The sequence below is a fragment of the Cyprinus carpio genome, chromosome B11 (assembly GCF_018340385.1).
Source record: "Cyprinus carpio isolate SPL01 chromosome B11, ASM1834038v1, whole genome shotgun sequence".
NCBI lineage: Eukaryota > Metazoa > Chordata > Actinopteri > Cypriniformes > Cyprinidae > Cyprinus > Cyprinus carpio.
In genome coordinates, this window is record NC_056607.1 from 10,591,051 (window position 1) to 10,612,841 (window position 21,791).

General features: G+C 35.3%; 1 protein-coding gene and 1 long non-coding RNA gene across 3 annotated transcripts in view; one reads left to right on the forward strand and one right to left on the reverse strand.

Annotated features, from left to right (window-relative positions):
- The first annotated feature begins 1,546 nt into the window (after positions 1 to 1,546).
- Positions 1,547 to 4,168, forward strand: LOC109069216. Of its 2 annotated transcripts, none has more exons than XR_002014184.2 (3): positions 1,547 to 2,225; positions 2,361 to 2,442; positions 3,205 to 4,168. It is a non-coding gene; the product is annotated as an uncharacterized LOC109069216 (long non-coding RNA). The 2 variants fall into 2 exon arrangements; XR_006155866.1 differs by having other exon boundaries at positions 3,208 to 4,168.
- Positions 4,169 to 5,731: 1,563 nt separating this feature from the next.
- LOC109069213 (guanine nucleotide-binding protein G(i) subunit alpha-2-like) overlaps positions 5,732 to 21,791 on the reverse strand; it is a 62,319-nt gene continuing 46,259 nt past the window's right edge. The window contains exons 2-9 of the mRNA XM_042733882.1: positions 21,402 to 21,444; positions 18,806 to 18,947; positions 15,101 to 15,261; positions 11,258 to 11,386; positions 9,689 to 9,818; positions 8,707 to 8,859; positions 6,799 to 7,017; positions 5,732 to 6,716 (exon numbers count right to left, since the gene is read on the reverse strand). Coding sequence (XP_042589816.1) covers positions 6,826 to 7,017; positions 8,707 to 8,859; positions 9,689 to 9,818; positions 11,258 to 11,386; positions 15,101 to 15,261; positions 18,806 to 18,947; positions 21,402 to 21,444 — 950 coding nt within the window. The 3' untranslated portion in view covers positions 5,732 to 6,716; positions 6,799 to 6,825. The remainder of the gene's footprint in view (positions 6,717 to 6,798; positions 7,018 to 8,706; positions 8,860 to 9,688; positions 9,819 to 11,257; positions 11,387 to 15,100; positions 15,262 to 18,805; positions 18,948 to 21,401; positions 21,445 to 21,791) is intronic.

Genomic DNA, 21,791 nt, shown 5'->3' on the forward strand with positions numbered 1-21,791 from the left:
AAATAATAAAGTATTATAAATAAATAGCTATTATTGACGACTCTATATAATCAAATAATTATGTAGTTTCATTTTCTACTTTCTTTTAATTGCTCTTCTTTCGTATTAGTGATAAAGGCGGAGAAACATGCATCGAAGTGTCTGTAAAAACCTAAAAACGTGTCAAATGCTGAAGGGTGCACAAGTAAATGGGTGTCTTGATGTTCATTTGTCAATAATAGTAATATGTGTGCTTAAAATGGAAATTATAGAGTTTAGCAGCATTGTTTGCATCATTAAAAGACCACATCAGTTTTAATCTACGAATGCATTTAACGTTACGTCTTCGCCCAGATTTGCTAATGTGAGAATCCGAGTTTATTTTTTCCCCATCTTTTAAGATTTAATAAGATACACCGCTGTTCCAGATGCCAAATCACGTTTATGTATTTACCTGTTATTAACATAAAATGTTACCTGATAAAGTTCACCGTGTGAGAGCTGGAAGAGTCAGAGATATTCACGGCGCGTTGAGCAGCGCCCTCTGGCGGTTGATAACAGATTTAAAAATGATTAATTCACGAGCCACTGAACAAAGCACAAATGTTTCAGAAATGAACTTAGCTCTGAAGAAATACTATTTTCTTAACAAGTGCATTGAAATTCCCACAAGGCCTACACATGGGTTTTATGGCACTGTCCAGGTGTTTATTGTAATTAGAGTAAAATTTTCTTCCATCCTGATTTGGGACACATTAGATTAGATTAGAGGTGTGTGGACTATCAGGCTCACATAAAAACATGACTGGACGGTAACACACTGATCCTTTTGTGATACAAAGCTGAAATGTTGCAATCCAATTTGCATACAGTTTAGGAAAAAGTGTGAGCTGTTAACTATACATGCAATTCCACCCATTGTGTTTAATGATGGCCACTTCACCCGGGCTGTTCAAGAGATTTCCCCGAAGCATTAAACTTTACTGTACGTGGTTACTGTGGTAAGCACACATTCTGTCAGTGACTTGGGCATGTCTTCAAGATTTATTTCTTTATTCGCCTTCACCCAACAGAACCAGCCCAGCAAATACTGCTTAGATTTATCTGTTAGTGTTCATGATGACAATAACCTACAAGTCTACAATCAGTTTTCAAAGTTTTGCTTGACCAGATAGGCTAGGTCATAATTTGACACATTTGTAGTGCTAGTAATTCACACTTCCAAGCAATCAAAGCAGCGTAAAACAAATATTTTCCAGTCTCCCAGTTCATCAAGAAAGAAATTCATTTCAGCTTTACCTGCACTTTCTAAACAGACATATATGGGATATCAGTGTCTTCTTATCCCTGTCTTAAGAATTCTCTTTATCCAGCAATAGGTTTTATCAGGATATCATCAATTAAATATAATATTTGGTCATATTTATATTTAATTATGTATAGTGCAATATATATATATATATATATATATATATATATATATATATATATATATATATATATATAAGTAATGTAGTGTGTTTTTTCTAATATAGGCCTATTTTATTTTATTTTTTTCAAGTTTTCCATATCTGTGGTAGTAAAGGACAGAGCAGGATCGAACTGCAGTGGTATAAAGGTCGTGAGGGTACTCCTTTGATTTCCTGTAAGTTTCTTTCAATGCATTAAACGTGCATTAATGGCAATATCTAAAATACTCTTTTTTTTTGGACTACTGATTCAAATGCATTTAGATTACATACTTTTCATAGTTTTTCCTTCCAGAATGTATCCATCTTCGAGAACCAAGGGTCTGATGTTTCCGTGGTATCTGTTCAACCCAATCCAAACATTTCCTCAGTCTTCTACATGTCTGTGATATCATATCCACCTAGATCTGTCTCCCTCTTGTGACTGAAATGTCAAACACAGCTTAAGACACTTGTGACCTGCTAAGAAGAACACACCTTTTTCATTCTTTTTGATTTAATGGTTATAGGATGGTGTCATCAGGACAGCATATAATCTGTATTTGGAAACTGAGAGCTCATTAACCCAGACTGTCCACTTGGTCTGAGTCTTTAGTGCAGGGGTCACCAGACACGGTCCTGGAGGGCCGGTTAGATGCCCAGAAGATGCCCATCGTGGAACATCGTAGGTGTGGTTAAAGCATGCAGTTGATCGAGACTGGCCCTTTAAATCCCTCCAGCTGCCCATCTCAGGCATCTCCGGAGGAGACTCGGGTTTCACCATTGATCCAATCAGAGGTGAGATCATATAGATCATTCCAACTTAAATGCTCATAAATGGTCCATTATACTCAAAATAAAATTTTAAATGATTATTTAAATTGCCCACCACAATAATTACATTTTCTAGTTACATCATTCTTGTTTTCTCAGAACCCAGAGTGATAGATTTGGAGGAAAAGCAGGATTTTGACCAGGATGTGGACACAGCTATGACGCCACTGTACAAGTTCAGGTCAGGCATGTTATGCTACTAAATTAAGATAAGCATTTAGATAAAACTTACTTATTAATGCTTGAAGCTTTAAAGTGTAAACTACTGTTTAACAAGTGGGGCCCAGATTTTACACCAGATATAAAGTTAATAAAAATGTCCATGTAATGTATTACACATGTATTACAAATTGCTTTTATACACGAGGAAAAAAAAATGTATTACAAAATTGTATTGTAACAAAAAATTCCTTAAAACATTTTTGAAATAGTTTTGCATTTACTTTACAATTTTAATGCATAAAAGTAAAATGTCAAACATTAAAACATTTTTGAATGTGCAAAAATACATTGTACAAAATTAACAAAATGCCTATATAGCATTTTTGAAATGTATCAAAAATGTGCATTGCACCGTTTCATTATATACAAGTAAACAAAAATATCCTTAAAATGTGCTTTTTAACTGAATAAAATTATGAACTTTCATAAGCAAAATAATATGAACATTTAATAACGATATAGGCATTGACAATTTTGTAAATACATAAACACAAGAAATAAACACTGGGCTAAATAGTGTATTAGCCATATTGTCAAGTGACAGATGAAAAATACTAGTTTGATTGGACTCAAGACTTTTAAATGTTTATGCCTATTTATTTTGCTGCATAATTATATTACACTGCATTCTGTATTGTCACGACCCATCCGTTGAGAGTCTCTTTCCAGAATGTCTTAAGATTGACGCTGAAGTAAACATGATTCTTTTCTTCTTTTGCAGCAGAATATGAATGATAAAGCTCCAGTGTGTGACCCACTCTCGTATACATCATTTTCTCCACCCTGGTGGCTGGAGTTCCCATGATCACCCTCAGCTGCACAGACCCTGATAGAGACCACCTAAGTGCCACCATCACCAATGCTCTATTATCATCACCATCAGCTCTATGATGACTCCAACAGCAGAACCTCATCTATCCATCTATTATACCGCTAGGTACTCAAAAGTGGTGTTGTGGACTGTTTCCAAACGAATGGTCTGAGTCTGACATGTAAAACCTCTTGGACTGTGGACCACCATAGTGAGCATCTCCTATCAAATATAAATGTTTAGCAATAACTGACACTCACTATCTCTTACAGTACAGATGCATGTATCCAAGTTGATGTGTCTGTTCTCCCCAGACAAGGGCACCACAGGTATGACTCAGTCCTGGAGGGCCGGTGTCCTGCAGAGTTTAGCTCCAACCCATTAAACACACCTGAAGCAGCTGAACAAGGTCTTGCTAGGTATACTTGAAACTTCCAGCAGGTGCTCAACTCCGGCCCTCCAGGTTCAAGTTTGATGACCCCTGCCTTAGGAGAAATTCACTAAGGGAATGCATTTTTGTGTTGAAAAAATTTAAAGAAGCTGTTTAAAAAAAAAAAAAAAAAAAAAAGAAGAAAAAAAGTTAAACATTTATTTTGCCTATGCCTCAAGTTACCTCTCTGAAAAACTCAGTTCCAGCTTGATGCTATAACTCGACTGTCAAACACGGTTCTATGCAGTGTTGGGCAGTAACCAGTTACATGTAACTAAATTACGTAATTTAACAACTTAATGTGTAATTAAATTAATTACTTTTGAAATGTTAACGATTACAAAGGGGGGTTAAATGGTTTTTTTTTTCACACATACATAAAGAGGTATAATATATGTGGTTTAAACTGTTTATCATGATTTAAATGTATGCTACTATGGGAGACCAATGCTTAAAAAAAAAAAAAAAAAACCCTTGGTCAGAATAAATGTAACCATATAAAACTGAGGTTGCTACAGTTTTTTTTTTTTTACGAATGTTACTGGTTTTGATAATGAACAAAAAGTGACCTCTGCATCCTAACTCAAGCTACTATCAAATATGAATTTCTATGAGACAAAAAATGTATACTATTATTATTATTATCTGGCAACCCAAACCTGTTTCTTGATATGAAACAATTTCACTCATTGGAACATGCAGAAACTAAGAAATATTTTTTTCGATTTAGATATTTATTTTGTTAAGGAAAATGGTCTGATTTCTACAACTTCCACTTCAGAGCAAATGGTTTTATTATGGTTTTAAATCTGTATTTAACCTCAGAGTGATCTCAAAGTAAGTCTGATTTTGTTGTGGCTGTGCCTTAAAATTAAATTATAATCTTAATTCAAGTGATAAAGGCTTTTGGGAGTCTGATACTGAGTACTACTGTAACGTTACCCTGCCTGCTTTAAATGTTCCAAAATGATTAACATTAGAATTTTAGATAGTCATCAAAAAGTAATCAAATGCAATCAATTACATTACTACTTATTACATTTTAGATAGGGTAACTTGTAATCTGTAACCTATTACATTTCCAAAATAACCTTCCCAACATATAGTAAAAACAACAGAAAATGACAGCCATAGAACTCACCAGTGCGACATTCATTACAGAAAATAAATAAAAAACATTGTTCTTTACAAAAAATTTTTAGTCGTGTAATACAGAACTTGAAATTTATTTGAAAAATGTGTTTCTCATGGTTTTGTTTCGCACTTTTTTTTTTAAATATATTTTCAGCACTCATGCTAACGGTGAAGGCAATCCAGCAGCATCAGGTGAGAACGACAAAGTGCGACACACTGCTGGTCTGTTTATGAGATGTAAGATTATGTAGCCTAGCTGTAAAAGCGCATTAAAGTATAATGTATCGTTTCACAAAGCAGTCACTAGATGGCGATGTCAGTCTGTCCAAAGAGCATTCAAAAGACTCACTTCAACTCTCCAAACCCTAATTTACTTCAGAACTTGAATATCATTTTCCTTTCGTTTCTTTTCATCGTAGGGGTTTAATGAAAAAAGCTCAAGACCCAAGTTAGACGTTTTCAAATGAATTTAATTATAATTTCGAGAAGCATATGTTCTGAAGTGAGGAGTAATTGGCCAGAAATGATTTCTAATGTCTTTCAGCAGGACAGTGTTACTTGTTTAATCCAGAAAAAGTAAAGCATCGTTGGCTGGGACCTCATCTTTCTGCGATTTGATCTCAGACAATAAATTATCCTTGATGTTCTTAAATAATTAAGTTATTAATGTTCTCACAGACCTCTCCAGGTAATGGATAGCCGAAATCAGCCAGAGTATAATACTTGTATGTTCCAGCTGATGCCCTACAGCAAGCCCTTAAATGTGTATTTAATTACTGCGATTGGATATTAAATGAATTATTCAGCCACTGATGTGAACTTATTAACCTCCAAAAAAGTACACTTGAAATAAAATCCACAGCTGGCAGAGCGTTACCTAGTGAATGAACTTTTATTTAAATTAAATCATCATATAGGACTTTCAAAATAAGTTTCATCTTTACCAAAAAAAAAAGAACAGAAACAAAAACACTACCCTTTTTTATCAGTTAGATTTCCATTATTATTACTATTTATTCTTACATGTGAAAATTCTGGAGAAGAAATGTTTACGTACAGTAGGACAACTTGGGGGAAAATAAAGTCCATTGTAAACGGAAGTCAAGGCACAAACAGAATGCTAGAAAGAGCAACGGGAAGATAGAAGAGAAGAAAAAGATCGTTAGAGACTGTTACTACATACTTTAAATATCAGTTACATTGTAGCAGTTCTTTCCCCATTTGTGAAGCTTTTTTTGTGCTTTTTGTTGTTTTTTATTCTTTTTTTGTACTTTTTAAAATTTCATCTTAAAAAGGAATGTTACGCTGATGTGAACTGATTACTTGTATTGATATATATGCTATCTTCTATCATGCAAGACAACTTTCCATTTTGCTATCAACAAGAACATCATGTAAACCGTAAAAAAAGCGCTTTCCTTTTTCAATCATTCTCTATATCCAATGCCTGCTTGTTGTTTAAAAAATAAGCATTATGCAATTAAGTTTAATAAAATTTGCACATCAGATTCTCTAGAGTAAAATAAAAGCATCATATAAAAAAAGGTTTCCTCTGCTATTTCTCAAAAAAAAAAAAAAAAAGAACAAAAGAAGAGAAAATAAACAACACAAATGGACTGGATAATACAACAGTTGGTGATTTGTTGTCATAGCACAAGGAGTTAATAACACAGATATTAAATGTCAAACACAACGCTGGGACAGGGAAGGGAGGGAGAACAGAGGCTAAGCTCGTTGGCAATCATTGAAATTGTGTCGGGCTCCGTCATGTGGAAGCAGGAGTCGTGGTTGGCCAGTGCAGATGCTCAGGACGTATTCCACCCCTACTTCCTCTGCTCATCAAAACTGTTCAAGTAATCTGAAAGAGGAAGAGAAATCGGTTGCAAGTAGTGTGGAAACCAAAGGAGTCCAGTTAGTTTCAGTATTCAGTTTGCTCGTACCTCGACTCATCTTCCTGTTTTTGGGCTCTAGAAGAGCCCACAGTCCTTCAGGTTGTTTTTGATGATGACGTCGGTGACGGCGTCGAAAACAAACTGCACGTTCTTCGTGTCTGTGGCACAGGTGAAGTGAGGGTAAATCTCCTTGGTTTCTTTCTTCTTGTTCAGGTCCTCAAACTTGAGGCGGATGTACTCGGAGGCCTCTTCATAGTTGTTGGCACCGTTGAAAGGGGATATACAAAGCACAATGAGAAAACAGCAGGAGTGGATGATGGACAGACATGAAGCTAGCAAAACAAAACCGGAGAAAATCCTTCATAATGATCATTAAAGTGACGTGACCTCTTTCAGTTAAGTGATATCAGTAAAGCTGCCTGGCCTGTGTTAGACTGATGTCTAATGCACAACCCTACATAGGATGTTATGAATTGCTGACCTTTTGGATATCGACACTGATGGATGACTAAAGTGGACAAGTCAATATCCTCACAAAAGACTCGTGGCCAAAACAGTCCATAATCCATCCCCTGTTGTCCTCTCACATTAAAATCCACCAACATATTTATTTAGAACAGTTTGGTTTGGTTCTTGCTTGTAAGCAGTGCTTAATCAGTGTATATTTCTCTCTTTATTCAGCCAAAATGACTTTTAACTGGAGAAAGCAATGTTATGAATAGAGGACTCGTATTTTAGGCAGAAGCAATAGTTTTAAGCAATTCAATTACATTCAATTTCAATTACAAAAAGTGTCCCAATCGTTTGATTTTGTAAACTATCCGATACACATAATAATAAAATATAGTTATTAACACTGCACTCTGCATGCAATCCCGCTGCAACCACCCTTTGCCAAATGATAAGCACACTACTATATTGCGTAACGTTACTGAAACATTTAGTTACGCTAGTAGCATCACTACTTGTAACTAGCTACTCCCCAACACTGGTTTTAAGTTAAAAAATGCCTTATTGGATTGTGATGTTTTTATCAGCTGTTTGGCTCTCATTCTGATGGCACCCATTCACTGCAGAGGATCCACTGGTGAGCAAGTGATGCAATGCTACATTTCTCTAAATCTGCTCTGATGAAGAAACAAACTTTTCTACATCTTGGCCTGAGGGTGAGTATATTTTCAATTTTGGGTGAACTATTCCTTTAAGTCAGAACTTGTTTTTAAAAAATGGACTATGTTATGATTTTTGTCTTCAGAAAAACAAACTGATCAGAATTATAAAACACATGGTTTCGACTTATATACAGAAAAAAAGCCCATTCTTTATAAATATAAGTTTCTAAATTGTCAAGTAACTTGTACCATTAAAAAGGTTTATGGACTATTAATACTTGGTGGAATAATTGTTTTGTCTCATATATAATTTTATTCCAAATTATTTTTTTTATAACATAAAATACCAGGTACAATTATTAAAAAGGTCAAATGATTAATCGCATCCAAAATAAAAGTTTTCATTTACAAAATATATGTGTGTGTACTGTTTATTTATTATGTGTATATAAATACATACACATACAGTATATATTTCAAAATATTTACATGTATATATTTATATTCATATAATTTATACTCTAAATAAATATATTTAAAATATAAACATAACTTATTTTTCTTAAATATATACATGCATGTGTGTGCATTTATATATACATAATAAACATACACAGTGAACACACACATATTATGAAAACAAAAACTTTTACTTTGGATGCGTTTAATCTCGATTAATTGTTTGACAGCACTAATCTATACTGATTTTAATTTTTTGCCTTTAATGCAGGTAAAGCAAAAGCTTGCGATTTATTGAACCGGAGCTCTCAAAAGCACTTCTGGAGTACTTCTGGATTGGATTTAGATGATTTATTGGGTAGATGGCCAGCCGTTTCATAGTACCTGCATACTCAGGGAAGCAGATGGTCATGGGACTGTGAATGATCTTCTGCTCAAACAGATCCTTCTTGTTGAGGAACAGGATGATGGAGGTCTCAGTGAACCACTTGTTGTTGCAAATGCTGTCGAAGAGCTTCATGCTCTCATGCATTCGATTCTGTGGTAGATTTAAGAGACTGGTCAGTATTCAGGAGCTTGGCCTGTCCTGATACATGTACATTTACATTTAGTCATTTAGCAGATGCTTTTATCCAAAGCGCCTTACAAATGAGGACAATATAAGCAATCAAAAACTAACAAAAGAGCAACAATATGTAAGTGCAAATGACAAGCCTCGGTTAGCATAACGCAGTACACATAGCAAGGTATTTTTTATACATATATATATATATATATATATATATATATATATATATAACACACACACACACACACAAAGAAAAACAGAAAAAATAGAAAGCTAGTGTTAGGTTTTTTTTAAATAAAAAAGATAAATAGATAAAGTAGAATTAAAATAGAATAGAAGGTGCTAGAGTTAGAGGGTCAAATAAAGAAATGACAGCATGAACTATGACTACGACTATAAACAGTAGCAACTACACTAAGATACACAAAATAAACTGATAAAAAAATGACAGTAAAGACCTTTTTAATGTTACAAAAGATTTCCATTTCAAACAAATGCTGTTCTTTTGAACTTTATATTCCTCAAATAAATAAATAAAAATAAATCACAGTTTAAACAAAATATTAAGGTACCAAATTCAAACGATGTCTGAAAATTCACTTCTACTAAGAAGTCTTAAAGGTGCATTAGTAAAACAGCCGGTTTAATTTAAATGATAGAGAGTGTGGAACATGGTAACTTAAATCTAAATTTTGTTGCCAGAAATCTACCAAAATGTAGAACTGCAGCTTCTTTACTTCTTAGTGTCATGTTCTGTGAATTACTGACTAACATGGTGTAAAACCTAAGAGGGTCTCACCATTTCTTCATCCTCAGCCAGCACCAGGTCATACGCACTCATGGCCACACAGAAGATAATGGCCGTCACCCCTTCGAAACAGTGGATCCACTTCTTTCTCTCTGAACGCTGACCGCCAACATCAAACATCCTATATAGAGAGAGCAGACCCATGTAAATGGTCAACAGTATAACCCGAGAAAATCTGGTATAAACCAGACAAACCAAAGAAATCAATGATACATCAAGGAGAAAAATGCCCTGAACAACTAAGAACATATGATCATCAGCCCAACAAGCTTATTCAATGTGACGCAAATGCAATAAAGACGTAAAAGGCAGAAGCACACTCAGTTTAATATATCATACTGCCGCAAACGAATAGTTTTGCCATTATTTTCATTTGTCTGGGTTTAAAAATACATATAGATTTCATCCATAAATTGTGAAGAAAAAAGAAAAAAAAAATCCCATAAAGGTCAGCAGCACACCAAGATTTGAGATTTATGGCAGATAAGAAGATTATATCAAACAATAACTTATATTTCAGTCAGTTCCTTACTAAAACTTACCATACTAGCATAAAACACTTACAAAATCATTTAAAGATGTAAGATACATGGGGAATGGAGAGTTTCTATGATGCTCTATGATATATATAATAAATGTAATACATGTATGCATTGGCTCTTCAAACATTTTTCCTAATCTATTTCTAAAGATTTAAAAAAATCTTACACCACATTTTATGTCATTTACAGTTTACTAGTTGTCCACAAACCATATTTTCCCCAGAGCTTGTTTCTGTCCACTGGAAATTTGTGGGAGATTTTGAATGCGTAATAGTGAGATTGCTGACTCAGTTATTAGTGAGATGTTTACCATGTCTCTTCTTCTTTTGATCTGGACGTTTATGTGTGTCAGTGGCATTTGTTGACATTTGACTAGGACATTTGGCTTTGTTTCTATGGAAATGGAGAGGTTGAAAATAGGATGGAAGAGCTAGGACTTCCTGTCTCTTGCAGGAATCATTCATTTCTGCCTGTCAGACACTTGTCTCTGTTACCGCGTGGACCTGCAGAAGACGTCATTGGCATTTCTAGGAAATTCCATAATTATCTTCCCTCTTATGTGGCATTTGGTTTTTTTTAACTCGATACATAATATGATTTACAAAATATTAAATAAAGTAATAGCATCTTGGACAGCTGGCTTGTGTTTGATCTTTCTAAAGGTTGGGCTGACATTTCTTCTGTAGATTAAAGCAGACACATTCAAAGAGAATCATTCCAGCCCTGTTAAATCCCATAAACTCTAAACCAAATGCCCTCAACAGGTTTAAGGGAAATTAATCCCAAAACCCCAGACCTGACCACATGGATGGCACGGAATTAATTCCTTGATTCCAGCGAGGGTTAAAGTGGGTGTTGCTAGCTAACAGAAACAGTGGAGGCTGTTAGATTGGGTAGATGAGTTGTTTGAAGTGTGAATGTGTGTGAACACACACGTCAGAGTGCTTACTAGAGAGTGTGAATAAAAAAATTCTCAGTTAAAATCAGAGCGAAATAAAGACATCTAGAGGTTTCTTACTTGAAATGCAGGTCTTTGAAGGTGAAATGTGTCTCTACGATGCCAGTGGTCTTCACTCTGGTCCTTAGCACATCCTGCTGGGTTGGGATGTAGTCTACTTTTCCTATCCTCTCCATGTCATTCAGATAACTGCAAAAGGATGGTAGAAAATACGTTTCTCGACAATTCTCATTATTTACTAGTTGCTAATTAGCATGCCTATTATTAACATATTGGCTGTTTATTAGTACTTATAAAGCACATATTCTACATGACCATATTCTACATCCCTAATCCTACCCAATACCTAAACTTAATTACCTTACTATTAATAACAGCAAATTAGTAGTTTATTGAGGCAAAAGCTGTAGTTAATGGTTTGTTTACAGCGAGAATTGAACCTTAAAATAAAGTGTGACTCATTTCTCTTTTCCTTATAAACATTGCACTTAGCTGCATTAATACTATTTGCTTCTTTAGGTATATTCACTATTGCATACAAACTAAATGTAGTGTGAAGAAAATATTATGCATTAAAAAGACAACATTAAATAATTGTATTATATAATGGCACTATGCTAGAGCCAAAGAAAATAATTAAAATATTATCTATTTACTTTTATATTAAGCATAATGTTAGATTGCAGCTTTAAAATAAAAATAAGCAATGAAACAATAATATCATCAAAAAAATATGTGACCCTGGAGCACAAAACCAGTCATAAGTAACACGGGTATATTTGTAGAAATATCTAACACTACACTTTATGGGTCAAAATTATTGATTTTTCTTTTATGCCAAAAATCAGTAGAATTTTAAGTAAAGATCATGGTCCATGAAGATATTTAGTAAACTTGTTATTGTAAATATATCAAATCTTAATTTTTGATTAGTAATATGCATTGCTAAGAACTTCATCTGGACAACTTTAAAGGTGATTTTCTCAAGATTTTTTGCACTCTTTCAAATAGTTGTATCTCAGCCAAATATTGTCCTATACTAAAAAAACATACATACTAACAAACAAACATACATCAATGGAAAGCTTATTTATTCAGCTTTCAGGTGATGTATAAATCTCAGTTTCATAAAATTGACTCTTATGACTGGTTTTGTGGTCCATGGTCACATATATAGTATTTTATACTCTATGTATTGCATATAAAAATATGCAGATGGGCTTTTTTATATCTAACATCAAAAATATATTTTCGAAAATCTTTCTTTTTTTCTCTTAAATTTTCCATAGACCACCAAAGCACGCCTGACTTTATTTTGAAAACTGGTCTAAAATATTAAATATTACTTCAATATGTTGAATATTCCCTCAAAATATTTCTTATGTATTTATAATGCAAAATATTGCACACTTCTGTCTCTCTTAGTTGCATCAGCTTTGGTTTGAACAAGCCTTGTAGATGATGTTCTTATGCAAAATACTCTGTGTGCAATCGTCTAATCAGATTTCCAAACAGGAACAGACAAACCGCCTCAGTCTAGGAGGCTGCGACGGTGACAATGCACATCTCCATTCAGCTGCCAATCAACGGCTAATGAAGCCTCACAGAAACACAGCTTGATAAGCTGTGTAGGCAAGAACTCCTGCCAACAACACTGAATGTTACTGCTCCACCTAATACCACACAATCCCACTACGACACAATCGTACGGTTCCACGACCAACCAAGAGTTCAGGTTTTCAATGCTGAATTACAAGAGAACCATGTGGCATGCAAGATTCTCCTAGTTGAATCTTTTCTTTCTTAGTTCTTATATGTTTATCGGTTCTGTGTGTGGTTGCAATATTGTGTGGATCTCTGCAGACACTCTCACTCCGCTGGAGTCCAACAGCACAAAACAATCAAGCCCAACCCAAATCAAATTGAAAAGTGCTGATAATCCCTTTTCACAAAGAGCTGATTTGTAGTCTTACATTCCGCAAATCCAAGATATTTAAAAACATTTATGGGGGGTAGGGGGGTGTTGGATTGGATTGGTTTGTCTCTCTTGAAGACTTATTGTGCCCTGATGTGCTCTGATTTATGCAATAAGGGATCTGACCTGTAGGGTGCAGGAATATGGGCCTGTGTCGAGAGAGATTAATGACCACCTGCTGTCATTTAAGGTACAGAGAATTAAAGTCATGTCTCTAATAAATGAAGCTAGAGTTTATGAGAGCCAAGAGAACAGTCTGACACTGTAGCTGACCTGTAATGAGAACACTACACCAAGGCTAGACACTTAATACAGTGGCTGTTCAAAATAATACACCATCATAACACATTTAAAGGGAATCGGTACATGCTATTTACTGATGCAGGCAATACAGTACCTATATTCTGACGTTTGGCATTAACTCATAACAACATGTCTGCAAACAGACAAAGATGATGTTTTCTTTGATGCACAGAAAGTTTGTCTTGTTTTTCTCTGGAACAGGAGCTGTGCTTGACCTCTTGCTCTGGTCAAGAGGCAGGGGAGATCTTGTGAAATGTGGCCAAAAATATGTTCCAATTCCAGGCTTTGTAGTTCCAGTGGGTTAGGGTTAAGTTAGGGTTTTCTTTTGCTATTGGTTTTCTAGAGAAGTGTGTGCGTCTAACTTAGCTTTGGGAGGGCCCTTTTGTGAAATGAACTCCATGAAGCTTTAGAAGAAATTTTAAGTGTGGAAAAACTTGACTGGGCTTCACAAAGCACCAACATGAATTCCAGCAGTCACCAAAATCCCAATTTTGAGCCAATGTCATCCAATTCGTGGTCTGGTACTTTTACATGTCTTGTCACTCTGCAATCTCTTGAACTCTAAATATGTATATTAACTAAAAGTATTTGGTTAAGCACATTCAAACTCATCTTGTTATTGTCATTGAAGCCTACCACACCAGTGCAAGCAGTGCAAAACATTAAAGAAGCCACTCAAGAAGCCGTTTCAATGTTTTTGACAGAAGTATGATCACATATTTGAAATCTTTTTTTAACAATGCAAGTCTTTACTTACCCCAAAATTCTGAATGGTCGTCTATGTATACATTGTTTTTATTATGAGCCAATTATAACTTCTATAGCCTGCAACTCTCTTCATGAAGATTTTGCTATTCTTTTCAATACAGACATCTTTAGCCTCTGTTTTGAGGATAGGGAAGGAGTGGCTGCCTCTGTAAAACCACACTTCTCTCCACCCACCCACACACAGGCTATAAACCCTCTCACATAAACATCTGCTGAACCTAGCAAACACAACTAAATATTATGAAAACTAAGATTAGCACTCCCTCTGTCCTTCTACAACCTTTTTTTCCCACCGACAAATGACATCATCATTCATTTCCTAATTCAAGGCCAAACAACCGTGATCCCCCCCCTCCTGTGAGGGAACGCTCCTCCTACCCCTGATTGATTCTGAGTGTATCAAGCATGGGAAAATTCATGCAAGTCCTGACCCAGGCCAACCCTCTCCATTTAATAGCAATTGGTTTCTCAACAGAGCGTTAACTGTTAGTGCCAGATTTTCTGCTCGCTTTGACGTATCGATCTGATCCTGCCTACTCTCATCACATATTTTCATCTTTCTAGTTCTTTTAAATTTAAAGGCACTCTTGAGTAAGTTTCAGTTTTTTTGCCTCTCATTTAGTGAGGCACTTATAATATTTTGAACTATAGCAGAGCGGTTTTGGTGTCTATTAAAAAAAAAAAAAACACTTGTTTTAATTTCCAAGTAAAATAATAATAATGCTGTAGTGCACCACCCTGTTCTGTCTGTAAATGCATGATTTATCATCTGACTGAGGGTGTGCTTTATGAGCATGAATATTGATGAATGGCCATTGGTCAATATCTTTCTGACTAATAACAGAGAGAGTACTCACTATGCAGCGGAGTCGTTGAGCTGGTATTCTCTGGCCCGGGTGAAGCAGCTCTGTACCCCTCCATCAGCCCACAGTCTGGTGATGACATTGGCCAGGTCGTCTGGCAGGATGCCCTGTTCCTCTGCCGCCCCGGCCAGGGAAAACAACAGACGTGCATCATCCTATAAACCAAACGAATAAACAGATCCAATCAAAATCAAAAATTAATCAAAAATTAACTATTAACTATTTAATGTCTATTCATTTACAGTAGCATGAACCACGAGTAGTCGAGTAACTCGAGTATTTTTTAAATAAGTAATCGACTAGCAGAAATCAGTAGTCGTGCAACCCCTAATCAAGATATAACAGTCTGTGCTTTTTTTCATTTGTAGTTTAGTGCAATTAACTTTTGCTTTACAAAGCATTATTTTTGTTTTTAGATTGTAATGTTACAATGTTAGGATGTCATGTGATTTTAACTCGTTTTGCACATAATATATAACAGTCTACATAGTTACATATTTGTTTTTTATAGCCTTTAATATAAACATTGTTTCACTGGACAACACTGGGCAGAATATAGTTTTTTTTTTTTTTTATAAATATAATTTAAAATCAAAAGAGGAAAAAAAAAAAAAAAAAAAAACGCGAGATGCATATCATATACTGCAATTAAAAAAAAAAAAAAAAAATATCTAAAGTAAAACACTGAAATGACAGCTCCTGTTAAACATACTGTTTAACCCCCAACACTTGTTAGTAGACCTGATATTGTTTATTGATTAAATATCAGTAAAAGGAAATATCGGTCTTCCATTTGCATTATCTACACACCCATTATCTTAACGGCAGACTGGTTGCATGGTGGCATTCTGGGAGAAGGGACATTTTTACAGTTGCTGCTGTGTGTGCACGTGTGTATGTGTACTTTGTGGGGGGTTAATTCATGTTACTCAAGAGATTTATTTGCCAGGCAGGTCAAAAGTGCAGTATACAAATGTGAGCTATGCATCCCCTGAGAGAAAAACAGAGAGGAAGAGGAGGAGTCTATGACTAGATCTCACCTCCAGATTCTACTATCGCATCTCAGTCTCGAGTCTCGAACCGCTTGACGAGCTGTCTGTCTCCCACACACTCTCCAAGCTACAAAAATATCTGTCTACCTACATAGCTGTCTTTCTCCTCCCAAGAGTATATGTTGCAGGAATGGAGTCTCACACCAAAACCCCTCCCACCAGGGAGCTGAACTAGATCACAGGAAGTCAACCCTGGGGTGGAACATGGGAGCCATGAGCAGAAATGATGGGCTGAGAGATGTGTGACACGACCGACCCCATGCTTTTAGGGGACGTGATGAATTCTGAATTCGAACTGTGTGCTACTGTATACTGCAGTAATACAGTATATACAGTAATTGTAAATGTGAAACGACACCGCGTTCCACAATTCAGAAGTTAAATAGCTCGTAGAGTCAAAGAATTCTTGAAACCAGAATACCAAAGGTTCTTTTACTATGCGGTGGAAAAAAGGCAACAGATATGAACAGAGAGAGGACAGGATGGTTACAGGCCTTTTAAAAGATTTACGACCTCAAGAGAAGAGAGAGAGAGAGAGAGGAAAAGAGAGAGAAAATGAGGAGATGCAGCGATCAGCCCCATGGGATGCAGTTTTCCACGTGTCTAAAGCACACTGCTCAAACTGTGACATATGGTTAACACATGTACTCTCTCATACTATTTAAAAGGTACACTGGCCGATGTTCTACTTCTTGTTTTATGCAAAGCACTGTGTACTCAATGTTTCTGATAAAGTTAGGGAATAACAGAATCAAATTAAACATATGGTATGGTCAAGTTGGTGATTTATGAGGTCCACTGTTTATTTATTTATTAGTTTTTATATAAATGGATAATGTCTCTACTACATTACAGAAATCTTTTTTTTTTCCTGATACAAACTGTGATTTAAAATGTGATAAAGCTCCAGGTTTGCTATGCTTGTTTGTAGGGCTACACAATTCAGCCATATCAATATGACTAAATAAATATTATTACTATTAAATAAAATATTAAACAAAACAAGGAGTATTACTAATACTTATTGTAATATTTAATCACAAAAATTGTATTTAAAATATAATAATACACAAAAAATATAAACATTGCTCTCTAAAATTAGCTACTAAAAATATACAATATTATTTATAATAATATACTGTATTATATTATTTTTTAACAGTGAAATTATAATACTAACATTTACTTAATTTCTTCAGTTTCAAGCATTAAACTATCAAACTTTTATTTTGGAATTGGATATGTTAAAAGGTCAAAATTGATCTGTGTATTAAATTGTACAGTATTTTTATTGTCACATAGTTAAAAAAGTTAAACAGTTTTGCTATGGTATCAAAATTAGAACAAAAAAAAAAAAGTGAATTTTTTTTTGGTATTGGAACAGACTACTGACGTTTTGGTATTGTGACAACACAAACACCAATACTGACTTGCATGTTTTCCAATTAATTTATTCCAGCAGTATAAAGCTGATACTTAACATCATTAATTTGATAAAAGCATGTGTTGCTATGAATATGTACACATTAAAAGATATGTTTTTCCCAGTCCAGCCCTTGACCTAAAATGAGTCTGACACCCTTAAATAATTAACTCAGAAATGCTTCTGATTGGTGTCTTGTGAACATTACCCTGAACTAGCTTACAGTAATTATGCAGGGTTTTCTGAGCTACTGAGATGACACACTCCCTTATCAGTTATCAGTTTTGTACATGCTTCATCAAAAACACCTCATAAATGAGAAAGAAGGAGAGAGCAAGACACTTGAGGAATGTCTCCAACAGATCTTGCTCTCACTAATTAAATGTGATGGAGAGATATTGTTAGCCTCTCTAACAGCACTTTACAGCTCTATTCCCAGAGCAGAGACACAATCATCCATCTCTCCCTTCACACGTTTAATTAAACTATACATTGCTGCTGCACAGTAAAAATACAGGGCCTGTGTTGGTTTAAAGGAGCCGAATTCTTCACTTCATTCTCTGCACTATGAGTGCTGCTTTTTTAAAGACACTGTGACAAGTTAAAAGTTCAACTTTTAATAACACGTCTCAAGACTCCTGCGTCCTACTTCCTTCCATTCAGTCAGTGTTAACCCTGTACATTCACTGTAAATCTGGTCTAATATCATGGATTCGACTATATAGTGAGGATAAATCTGTGCTGATAGAGATCAGAGTTTCTCCAAAGCCTCAGGTGGCTCAGATGCGCTGAACATATTGCTGCCTTCAGGCTGTTCTCTAACACTCGGACTTCCTCATTTTTTTTTCGCCTTCTTTTACACTTAATCTTTCCATCTCTTGCAGGTTTTGAAGATTTGTGCATAGACAGGAGAATAAAAGATAGTTACTGTGCTATGTGTGATCTGAAGTCTCTTACAGTACTTGAGTAGAAGGATGAATTAAATTGATCAAAAGTGATGAAGACAAAGTGTTATAAATAGTTCTATTTCCACAAGAGAAGAAATAAGAAATGTTTCTTGAGCAGCATGACCAGACTTTATGCTGATAATCAGATGTCTGGCTTTGTGATGAGGGAAGGATCATCTGAGGCGGTGGGTGTTTGAGCCGATCTGAGTGTGTGTGTGTAATGCTGTACAGAGGATGTGTGTGATTTATTTGCGGAGGGAATGCTGTGTGTACTCACCGCTCTGCCACCGTCCTCATATTCGATCTTGAGGTTGCTCATGGCTTTAATGATGGCCATGATGGACTGGATGGTGTTACTGTAGACCACAGCTCGATACTGCTTGCACTCTTCCTCCGAGTATCCGTCCTCATGAATAATCCTGCATAACGGATATACAGACCATCAATCAATCATCAGTGTGGTATAGGATATTTAGCCCTCATTCAAATTTCATTTATATTGTTTTAATGTGATTTATATATATAACACAAGATAATGTGTGTATGTATGTGTATATATATATATATATATATATATATATATATAAATATTCTAATTTAGAAATATAATCAGATTTATTTCTATATATTCAGACTTATATATAAGTCTGAATATATAGAAATAAATCTGATTATATTTCTAAATTAGACTATATATATATATATATATATATATATATATATCTATATATATATATATATATATATACAAATTTGAAAATGCAAAGCACTATATATATTAAAGTAAATATCAAAACTGGCAGTAAAAACTTTTACATTGTTACAAAGTTATTTCAAATAAATACTGTCATTAAAATCAATCATTAAAAATTGTAAAATACATTAAAACAGTTATTTTAAAATGTAATAATGTCAGTTTTGATTTTACTGTTGTTGTTTTTTTTTGTTTTTTTTCCTCAATCAAATAAATGCAGACTTGGTGTGCATAAGAGACTTCTAACCCTAAACTCAAAATTGAATGTAAATATAAAGCTAAATATTTATTATATTCACCAGAAAAAGCAAATATAAACATGCATAAATAAATAAATAAAACAGAGAACAAATTCAGGATGGCACAAAAGACAAAGAGGTAAGAACATTAGGTTTTAAGCCAAAGCCTGGCTTTAATATCCAGATGTAATATAAAATGTATTAATATGAACAGACTTTTGCAGTGGATGGAACTTAGCCACTGAATTGATTTTAAGTGCTGGTGGGAATAGTCCTGTGGATCTTGTAAGACTGCAAATCTATGGAGATTTTTTTTAATATAGTCAGCTCTGGCTCAGGAGTTCAGAGGAAAATCTCTGAGGATACAACCAGAAAGCCAGTTCACCGTGTATCACTCAAATGACACTCAGACGCCATTTAAAACACCTTTAAAGGGAAAATATATAGCTGCACAACTAGAGTCTTTTTATAATAATGTCATTTGATTATTAAGGAATGAATGCTGGTCAGAGTGTGTGTGTCAGGATGCATTCAGTGATGAGATGGAGTACAAAATATTTTCCATCAGTATGATTAGATTGAAAAATTGCTTTGGGAAACAGAGGCGTAAAAAGAGCAGCAGAGGTCTAGGTCAGATAAACAGCATTAACTGCTGCCAGAGGCCCGACTACATACACACATCAACAGCTGTTTATCTGAGTGTAAGCAAGGGAGACACATAGGCTACATACCCAGACAGGACTTTTAGCCATCAGCGTTACATTTGTAACATTTGTGCCAAAAAATGCTGTCTAGGTAGGCAACTCACTCTATGACTTCTATGTGTAAGGCCCCCAAAAATACTCTACACAAGTATGCTTACAGCGCATAAACAATTTCACATTTTATTAAGTTCTGAAACATTTCAGAATACAACTGATAATGCAATGCAAATATATTTTTGCATTCTCAGAGCTGCCACAGTGGGTGCTATTGCATGAATTAACGTGAACTAGTTTTATGGTTGTGTTATGTCGAGCCTGATCTCATGATGAAAACATACCTGTGGGAACTTTTTGGCAAGATACAAAATACGTAGCGGCATGTAGGTTTTCATGACATATTCGATGTGAAATGTCCACTGAGTGGGACAAAAAGAGTGTTTGGTTTTTTTTTCTCCGGAACTGATGAACGCACATGTGGTACGTTTTATGTGACGTTGGTGTTTGTATGTGAAATGTTCGTTGAGTAGTCCTATAACTCTAATGCTCTAATGCAAGCGCTCGTTGTTTTACTGCCTCTAGTGTTCATTTCTGTTGGAAACTGCAGTGATATGTACACATTGGTACGTATTTCGCGTCTTCTTCTATCATTTTGGCTGCATAAACCTAGTCCCATTCTTACAAACTGATCTCGAGCTTGAATTCAGATCTGCCTCCATTCAACCAACGACTGAAGGATTGAACTAAGACTCTGTGCTACCTTTGCTCTCATTCGGATATACAGTACATCATAAAATGTGGAAGAAAAGATTTGAATCTATCTACTGTTATATTGCATCTTTAAACTTGACGATCAAGCCTTTGAAATGACTCCCTGAATCTGACTCACCGAAGTGAAGGATTCTAAACACTTATTTAGACTTGAAACTCTGGGGTTTGTGTACAAGTATGTGCACTTTGAGTTTATTAACTAGCGCAGGGGCAAAAACTCCTAATGTCCCATATGAAGGAATATGTGTACGTTTGTGAGAAAGAAAATTTTCTTTCTTAACATTTTCTCACTTTAGGGTTGCAGCTGTTCCCTCTCATATCATCCACACCAGCATCAACAGCTGGCATTCAGAGATGTGTCTGAAAGAGAGTAAGAGATTTTGAAAAGAGAAAACATCGTTCACTCACTTCATCTGTTTTACTATGGTGCTCTTCCCCGATTCTCCAGCACCTGTGACAGAAACAAGGAAAACAGGGTTACAAAAACAACACTCATGCACACACGTTATCTTCAGACAGGAAAGCAAGCTCACAGTCAGTTTTTTCTCCGTCTAGTCAGAGTCTTAGCGCTAATGCCCACCCTGTATTGTGAATGTGTGTGTGTGTGTAGCCTATACATCCAGTAACTCAAGATTTGCTGACTTAGCAGCCGATCTTCATCGTTCCATTCTCTCCCAGACCTGGTGTTTATCAAGTTTGGCCTTTAATGGAGATGTCTGAGTGCTTCACAAACAGGAAACGCAGCCTTATCAGGGTAATTTCCACAGGCCTGTGGGGGCATGCTACTCATGACATATA